Source organism: Herpailurus yagouaroundi, unplaced genomic scaffold, assembly GCF_014898765.1.
Source record: "Herpailurus yagouaroundi ecotype Mexico unplaced genomic scaffold, PumYag 217, whole genome shotgun sequence".
Taxonomy (NCBI): Eukaryota; Metazoa; Chordata; class Mammalia; order Carnivora; family Felidae; genus Herpailurus; species Herpailurus yagouaroundi.
Genome location: NW_024412448.1, coordinates 3002216 through 3011154, shown reverse-complemented (window position 1 = coordinate 3011154; position 8939 = coordinate 3002216). Strand labels below are relative to the sequence as shown.

The following is an 8939-nucleotide window of genomic DNA, read 5'->3' as shown; positions in this document are numbered from 1 at the left end:
CCCCCCCCGCCACGGCCCATCCCCACGGGGCCTCCACCTGCTTCGGTGGGGCTCCTCCCTCCTCGAGAGTCCCTGCGCCACCGGACCCCTTCCACAAGCCCCTAGCATATCCCCCGATCTTCTGTTCCGCACCAGAACTTTCTGGGTGCGCTCACTTGATCTCCCCAGTGGGGTCTGAAACCTTTTTTAAGGAAGACAAGACACCCCGTACCGTCTGGTAACACCTACAGAGATCTCGTTGTGGAGCACATTGTGCCGAGAACGCACAGCGAGCCCCTGTTCCTGGAGAGTCTGGGCTAGTGTTCACATGCACACGAGGGGGAGCGCTGGCCGCCGCCGAGGACGGTCCCTCTCATTAAAGGAATCCAGAAATGTCCTGAGTTTGGGAATGTTTTATTTAGGAAGCAGTTTAATCCGACTTAAAATCAATACTTAGGTGATAGAACAGCATTTCTGAACGACAGAAGCACAAGAAATCATGCTCCCCTCCAGCCCTCGTGGACCGGGTCCTCAAGTGGCCAGTCCCCGCCCACCCTGCCCCTCCCGCCCCCAGCAAGCTGCTGGCAGAGGCAGGACTCGGGTCCCAGCCGGGGCCCCTGTGGCCCCCCCCCCCCCCGCAGGACACCCTGGAGATGTGCACCAAGGAGATCGAGTTCAAGTGCATCCTATTCGCCCTGTGCTATTTCCACGCCGTGGTGGCCGAGAGGCGCAAGTTCGGGGCCCAGGGCTGGAACAGGTCGTACCCCTTCAACAATGGGGACCTCACCATCTCCATCAACGTGCTGTACAACTACCTCGAGGCCAACACCAAGGTAAGGGCGAGCCTGGTGCCCAGCGGGTTTCTCTGCCCTCCCACCCTTCCCGCCGCATGCTCAGGACGCATCACGTAGAGCTTATTAGTCAAAGAAAACCTGCCCCGTGACCCCAGTGGGCTGATAGGACGGTTGGTACCCAGGCCCTGACCACCACCCCTGCAGCACCTGTCAGCTGTCTGGCAATCTTCCCACTTGTTAGCACACTGCACGGGGACAGGTATTTTTGGGGACCTGCCCCGAAATCCCTGGGCGGGAGGAGTGGATGAGGGACCTCCCCTCCCCGGGGTGCAGGGTCTGGAGACAGAACCCAGGTTTAAAGGGAGAGCCAGAAAACTCCCCCTGGATAACAAGAGCACTGCTTTCGTTCTCCTGAAAACGGAAGTAAATGTGTGCAGTGATCTGCAAGGGGCCTTGGAGGACCGGGAGTGGCCGGCCGCCCCCCCTTCCCGGTCCCTCTCGGAGTCTGGCTCAGAGAGCCTGGCGCTGACACGGGAGTGCTGTGACCCCCAGGAGAGGCAGACGCCTGCGTACCCCATACGCCTTGGCTCCCCCGAATCGGCAGAGACGGGACTGAGGCATGGCGCAGGGGTGGGCAGCAGCGGGGGGCGGGGGGCCAGATGGCGGGACCAGGCAGCACCCCTCCCAACGCCCTGGGGACAAGGTCGCAAGCGAAGCCCGGCTCTGCCCCTGACCAGGCACCCGGCCTCAAGCTTTAGGGGTTAAGCAAGGGAAGAGCCCCCGGCTGGCTTAAGGGCACGTCTTGGGCCACCCACCCGTTTCCCACCCTGCCATAAAGGGCTCAAGACGCGAGCACAGCCCCGCACGCCTGCTCCCCGCAAGCAGCCCAAGACAGGGGCCATCTGTGACCACCTCTGGTGGCCTCTGAAGGCAAACAGCGCCGCTGCCCTGGCCCTGACCGCATGGGACAGCCACCGCCCGAGTCCGAGTGCAGGGTGTCGCGTGCTGGCTTCGTTCCTGGAGAAACCCAGCCCCGGGAGGCAGGAGGGGCCAGCAGTCAGCTCTCCAGGGGGAGGGTGAGGCCTTCTCCACCCGTAGGTTGGGAGGGCTAGAGTCAGAGCTGAACGCTGGCAGCCGCCTTCCAGCACTCGCGAACAAGCACATGCTGGGAACAGCCACGACGAAGGGTCACTGCCATCTCTGCACTTCGGTTAGAGAAGTCTCCTGGGGAGATGCGCGTGGGAGGAACGGTCTCGCTCGAGTTTTTTAAAGACGTTTATTCAGACTCTCGCCCCACCGTAGTACGCACGTACAGAAGCCAAGGTGGGTAGGAAACTGCTCGAGGACGCGTGCCCAGCAGACAGCAGTGAAGGACACAGGAATGCGCTTCCCGCCGAGCCAAGTGCACCAGGCTGGGGGTGGCGGGACCCCTCCTCTGTCGTTAGGTAACACCTGTGATGAGGTCCACGTCCCACGCTCGTATCCCCCCGCCCCCGACTCCGAGCAGTAGCTCGGGAGAGGCCGGGCACCGTCTCCGACGTGCACTCCAGGACTCCCACCGGCACCGTCCCTGCTTGTTGGTCCCACGGCCCCCACCCCGCGGGGACGGACAGGAGGCAGCTCGTGGGGCCAGGGGCCTCCCAGAACAAACAGACTGTCCCCAAAGCAAACAGGCAAAACGCAGAAATACGCAGCTCAGCACATTCCCAAGATAACGAGGCAGAGCACAAATTTTCAGGCGCAAAATGACACTTTACAGCATGTGAATATTTTGAGTAAAAGGAGACCAAATCCATCAACCGTTCAATCAGCAAGCTCTTAACCGTGTCAGGAGGCAGCCGCGGACCGACCGCCAGTCCAAACTGCGGGTGGGATGTGAGCTGTACTGAGTACTCTTGGGGCAGGTGAGAGAACGGAAAATACCTCATTAATTCATCGTCTCCGTGATGGTTACTGCTGCTGGAACAGGGCTCCTACGTGGGTGCTGGCAAATCTGAAACTTCGCGTGTGGCTGCCATTTGTGGCTCCCGTGCCTGGCCCCGGGCTTCCAGATCCCCCTAACCTGGACTACAAGGATCCCCCTCGGGCGGCGCTGTGTGTGCAAGGAACAGCGATGTGCTGGCGCCTGGAAGCCGGAGCTCACCTGCTGGCTTCCCAGAGGAGGCGGCATTTGAGCTGGCTTCGGAAGTCGGGCATCGCCTTGGTGAGTGGTGGTGGAAAGGAGCGTTCCCGGCTGAGCATAAGGTCAGACGCCCCAGGTTGGGCAGGTGAGCTCCCCTGCTGAAGCTCCCGGTGCTGCAAAGCCCCGCGGGGCACACAAGGGGCGACGAGCCAGGAAACTCGGCGCCAGGCAAGCCCAGCGGGATGGCAAGAAAGACCCACTGGACGGACACACTGCACAGACCGACCGGCCAACAGAAACGGCATCCGAGCGTCCACACCCCCAGTCAGCACAGAATTAAACCGCTCTGGTCAGGAGTCACGGGTGGCTGCACGTTTCCGAGCAGGGGGTCACAAGGGTGGCCCGAGCGAGGGCACAAGTTGGGGCTGCAGGGCAGGCCTCGGAGCGGGACGTCCTGGGACACAGAGGCCAGGCTGTGGGCAGAGGGGAGCCGCTGGGCAGCCCTTGCCAGAGAAGGCGGGACCCTGCCAAGGAGGGGCGGGCCTCCGGGTGAGACACCGCCGGGGCGGGGCAGTCGGGGGAGGGGAGGGGAGGCCTGGTAACCCTAGGGAGCAGCGGACAGGGCGGCGACGGGGTGACAGGAGCCGGCCCTCACCTCACACTGATGGCCGACTGTCGGTTCTTACCGACCCCAACGGGGCAGGGGGTACTTCTCCTCACCGCCTCCATCCTTCCTAAGGTGCCCTGGGATGACCTACGCTACTTGTTTGGAGAAATCATGTACGGCGGCCACATCACGGACGACTGGGACCGCCGGCTCTGCAGGACGTACCTGGCGGAGTACGTCCGGGCAGAGATGCTGGAGGGCGAGACCCTGCTGGCCCCGGGCTTTCAGATCCCCCCGAACCTGGACTACAAGGTGAGGGGGGCCCTCTCTCGGGGACACAAGCTCACCCTGTGACGCAACAGCAGCAAAGGGCAATGCTGTCCTGGCCGGCTCCGGGGGGCCAGCCTGGCGTCACAGACAGAGTATCAGTGATTGGGCAAGAGGGCCGGGATGGCTTGAAACACAGCCTCTGGGGAGGGGGCGTGGAGGCTTCGTTCATGTGGCTGGGGTGGGGGGTGTTAGAGAACCAGTGGGGTTGGTACAGAGGGCAAGGCGTGGGCGGAACATTCTGGTCAGAATTGCCTCGTCAACGGTGGACACAGGTTCCTTGGCAGCCCTGTTCACTGACCGCCCCTCTGCAGGGTTACCACGAGTACATCAATGAGAACCTGCCCCCCGAGAGTCCCTACCTGTACGGCCTGCACCCCAATGCAGAGATCGGCTTTCTGACAGTCACCTCAGAGAAACTATTCCGCACGGTCCTGGAAATGCAGCCCAAAGAGACCGACTCAGGAGCAGGCACCGGAGTATCTCGGGAGGAGAAGGCAGGAGTCTCAACACGGCGCCCAGCGGCACAGAAGGGGCGGGGCCCAAAACCTGGGGTGGGAAAGTGCGTCCCCAGAAAGCGGGCTGGGGCTGCAAGCCGGCTGACAGGCCCCAGTGGGGCCAGTCCCTGGGTGGCCTCCCCCCACTCAGCCTCTAACGTGGCCGAACTGGCCCATGAGCGGCGAGGGAGGAGCTCACCGGTCTGGACGCATAACAGTCCCTCCCCGTGAGCTCAGACGACCACGGTGGGCTCACCCCAGTAACACAACCCAGACAACGGAAGACCTCTCCCTGCACTCCCCCTTGCCTTCTCGTGTGCAATCGGCACCTTTACGCCGCTTAGGAAATCCTGGACAGGTTCTAGTAACAGGCAGCTAAGCAGGGGCTTCCCGGTAAATAGACCGAATTCCGGATCGCAAGACCCTCGATGCTATGAGGCCTCAGGACCCTTTTCTCGGTGTGATGACTGACACCACACATCTCCCGACCGCAGTGGGGTACGTGACCCCATGCGGGCCACTCCTGGACAGGGTGTGACCACGCGGTCCCCAGGGACAGCCTACACGGCAGACACGGTCAGATGACCTGACATTCAGGAATGTCTGAAGGCACCAGGCGAGGGTGGTCTGCTGCCCCCGTGGCCAGAGTCCCATGGTCTTGACGACGGGACCCAGATAGTCAAAGCCTGTCGGCCAGCATCCCCTCTTCTCGTCAGATGTGTGGCTGCACCCCTGCACCCTGCTGTTCAGACACCCCCCCCCCACCCCAGCGCCTTTGCTCCAGGGGTCCTAACTGTGGGCGTGCAACGCAGGCTCCCCGACCTGGACGCCGGGGATGGGCCGGCAGGTGCGTGCAGTGACGGGGCTTGTCGGGGACTGACCTCTAGGTGAAGGCCGTGCTGGAGGAGATCCTGGAGAAGGTCCCGGAGACATTCAACATGGCCGAGATCATGGCGAAGTCAGCCGAGAAGACCCCGTACGTGGTGGTCGCCTTCCAGGAGTGCGAGAGGATGAACATCCTTACCAACGAGATGCGCCGCTCACTGAAGGAATTGAACCTGGGGCTAAAGGTAAAACACACGGGTCAGCCGGGACCCAGGGACGCGACTTCGGAGGCAGGCTGGTGCCGCAAGCGGACTCACCTCGCAAGGCGCAAGCTGACTCACCTCGCAAGGCGGCTGCGGGACGCGGGGGCGGGGGCGGGGACCGGCCCTGGGCGCTAGTGAAGTACGGTCTCCTCTTGGTTCCCTGGTCCTGAGCTGCAGGCCTGCCAGGCCAGGGTGGCGCACACCGGGGCTCCGTGCCAAACTGCTTTCTCTCGAGGGCCCCTGGCACAGCGGTGGGGGGGGGGGCCGGGGGGGGGGCAAGGGGGAGACAAGGTGCGTGACCAGCCCGGTCTGCGTGCCTACCAGCGCCCTGTCCGTTTGTCCCTTAGGGGGAGCTGACCATCACGACCGACATGGAGGACCTGTCCGTGGCTCTGTTCTATGACACTGTGCCCGACACGTGGGTGGCCCGGGCCTACCCCTCCATGATGGGCCTGGCGGCCTGGTTTGCCGACCTGCTACTCCGAATCAGGGTAAGGACCGTCTCTGCAAGTCACAGGAGGCCCGCCCTGCCCCGCAAGGCCTCCGGGACTGTGGCTGAGAGAGGGGTGGGAAGGGGCGGCCGTAGGCCCCGCCAGAGGCCCCCACCGGGCTGGCCCGTGTCACAGCAGGGCTGGAAGGGCGCGGCCCACACCACACAGACGCCTGACAGTGCAGGCACTTCCTGCAGCAGGGAGGAAACGGCGGGTCCGAGGCGGGGGCAGCTTCCATAGACCGCCACAGTCCTCTCCGCCACAGCCCAAAGACCCAGGGGGGAACCCGTCGGGGAGCCGGCTCATCAAAGCCTCCTTCGGGCCCCCAAGTTGTCCTCAAAGGTTGAGGCCCCCCCCATGCCCCTCTTCCCGTTACATTTTAACTGGAGTTGGCGGGTACCGCTGTGGCACAGGTAGGCTGGGCCTCGCTGACCCATCTGCGTGGCTCGGGAAGGTCGGGGCGTCACCCCGATGGCATACTTCCACCAGGAGCTCGAGGCCTGGACGACGGACTTCGCCCTGCCCACCACCGTGTGGCTGGCCGGCTTCTTCAACCCGCAGTCCTTCCTCACGGCCATCATGCAGTCCATGGCCAGGAAGAACGAGTGGCCCCTGGACAAGATGTGTCTGTCCGTGGAAGTGACCAAGAAGAACCGGGAGGACATGACGGCCCCGCCCCGAGAGGGCGCTTACGTGTACGGGCTCTTCATGGAAGGTAACGGGGGTGCCGCTCCCACTGGGCTGGAGGAGAGGTGGTGGCTGGAGGAGCAGGTGGGAGAGGTGCGCGGAGGGGCGGGTGGGCCTGAGGCCCGGCGCCGGCCGGGGTGGGTGGCACGGCTGAGACGGCACGCTCAGACAACTTTTTCTAGAGCCCGGCCAGCCTGGTTTGGCTTTGCCAAAAGTGGCGTGAGCACCTGTTTCAAGGCAGTGTGGGGCGTGGCCCTCGCAGGACAGCGAGAAGCAGGCAGCCCCGGGGCAGCCGGATGTCCGGGGGCGCCAGCCACCCCGTCCTGCACCCGCTGAGGCCACCGGGCAGCCCCGTCCCTCAGACCCGTGGAGCTGAGTGGCAGCTACCGCACCACAGACCTCCGGCCCACGCAGCGACTCACGTCGCCCCCTCACCTAGGGGGTGCGGGGCTTGGCCAGCAAGGGCTCGGGGCTCCCCGGTCCCCATATCAGAGACGAGCACAGCAAGAGTCGCTCTACGTGTTTATTTTGGAATTACAGACAGGAAATACAAACACCATTAACAGGATGAGTAGAAACAGAGCAGTCTGGTTAAAGGCAAATGAAAGTTCCGTGTGCACATACATGTAATCACGTGCACCGTGCGTGCACACGTAGGCTAGACGCTACATATGAAGGGCATCGGGGAACGTTAATCTCCCGTAACATTCAGCTGGAGGTACGATTTCCTGCCACCGAAATTAAGAAGGCTGACGGGTAGGTTCTGGAAACACCACAAATGTAAACGGGTGGCCCCGAGAGCTTTAGGCTGAGCTGTCCCTCGGAGGCCCGTGGCGGGGTCCTGGGGGGCACCGCGTGTACCGCATCCCATCCCGGGCCTCCGCTCACGGCTCCGCTTCCAGCCACCCCTGTGCCAGTCCAGCCCCGGCACCCCGCCAGCCCCCGGCGTGGCTCACGGCCAGCACGCCACATGGCGCCCGGGCACGACCCCACGGGCCCCCCTGACCTCGCCGCGCTGTCCTGCAGGAGCTCGCTGGGACACCCAGACCGGAGTCATCGCCGAAGCAAGGCTGAAGGAGCTGACGCCAGCCATGCCCGTCGTCTTCATCAAGGCCATTCCTGTGGACCGCATGGAGACCAAGAACACGTATGAGTGTCCTGTGTACAAAACACGCATCCGTGGCCCCACCTACGTGTGGACCTTTAACCTCAAAACCAAAGAGAAGGCGGCCAAGTGGATCCTGGCGGCCGTGGCCCTGCTCTTACAGGTCTAGCCTGGCTGGCTGGCTGGCTGGCTGCCTGGGGCCTGCAGCAGGCCCCCCGCTTCCCCGGGGCCAGATCCGAACCCCGACTTCAAACGGACAACAGAAGCTCAATCTTGCAACGGCCACTCATTTTTATAGAGACTGCAGGTTGCTTTTTGTTCTAACTAACCCAGGCACTTTAGAACCACGGAAACGTGGCCTAGCCAGAGGGAGGGGGCAGCGTGGAAGAGTGGGGCACGGTCTGGATTAAAACAGCGAAGTCACTTAGCTGTGCTTGTCTGATTCACAGGGGCCGGCCTGCAGCTCAGCACCGGGCAGCCACCAGGGGCCTGGCACGGGCTTGGGGGTGAGGCCCCAGCCCCCAGATCCCGACCTGCTGGAGGGCCGGAGGGCCGAGGGGTTTGTCTTCTCCCACAAGTGGCACACAGGCTTTGGGTGCGGCGGTCACACCCTCTGGCCTGAGGCTATACGCACACCACCCGCCAGTGAGGGGACAGGGTGTTCCCTCCCAGGAGCTGCCACCTCCACACAGTCCCCTTCTCCCGGAGACACGGGACCTCTCTGGGTTATGACAAAGCCCCTCCCATCGCCGGAGTTTGGAGACCTGCCACTCCAGAGGCCACTTCTCCCTCAGGCGGAGCTGCACCTGCCCGCTTTCTAAACCGTGGGAACAGAACATACCAAGCATGGACACCGGGCCCCCCCCTTAAACATGTGTGTCCTCGGAGGTCACTCACGTGTCATTCTCACAATAGCGGAGTCCATGGGTCCCTTCTTAGCGGACTCGGCACCTTCCTCTCCTCCTGCCCTGGGGTCCCCTCCTCCCCGGGGGGGATTCAGCCTCCGCCGCCTAACTGCGAGCCGGGGCCGGGGAATCCTGGCTTCCAGACAAGTGAGGCCTCCCCGCGGTGAACCGCGATCCAGGGGACGCTCACGGCAGCGGACGCAGGAAGGCCGATATCCCCGTCCCTTCGGACAAGCCCTCAGCCTGTTTGTGTTTCAGGCCTTTGAACTTGTCCGGGGAGACAGGACTAAGAACTGTCCCCCCCAGGCACACAGCCTGCTGCACACGGCGGGGGTGG

At 63.4% G+C, this 8939-nt stretch overlaps 1 protein-coding gene across 1 annotated transcript in view; it reads left to right on the top strand.

Moving 5' to 3' along the window:
* The window catches only part of DNAH17 (dynein axonemal heavy chain 17), a 112935-nt gene extending 104811 nt beyond the window's left edge, over nt 1-8124 (top strand). Inside the window, exons 62-67 of the mRNA XM_040456779.1 lie at nt 3635-3814; nt 4144-4326; nt 5214-5396; nt 5762-5905; nt 6395-6620; nt 7619-8124. Of these exons, the coding sequence (XP_040312713.1) occupies nt 3635-3814; nt 4144-4326; nt 5214-5396; nt 5762-5905; nt 6395-6620; nt 7619-7866 (1164 nt within the window). The 3' untranslated portion in view covers nt 7867-8124. The remainder of the gene's footprint in view (nt 1-3634; nt 3815-4143; nt 4327-5213; nt 5397-5761; nt 5906-6394; nt 6621-7618) is intronic.
* Nucleotides 8125-8939: the final 815 nt, after the last annotated feature.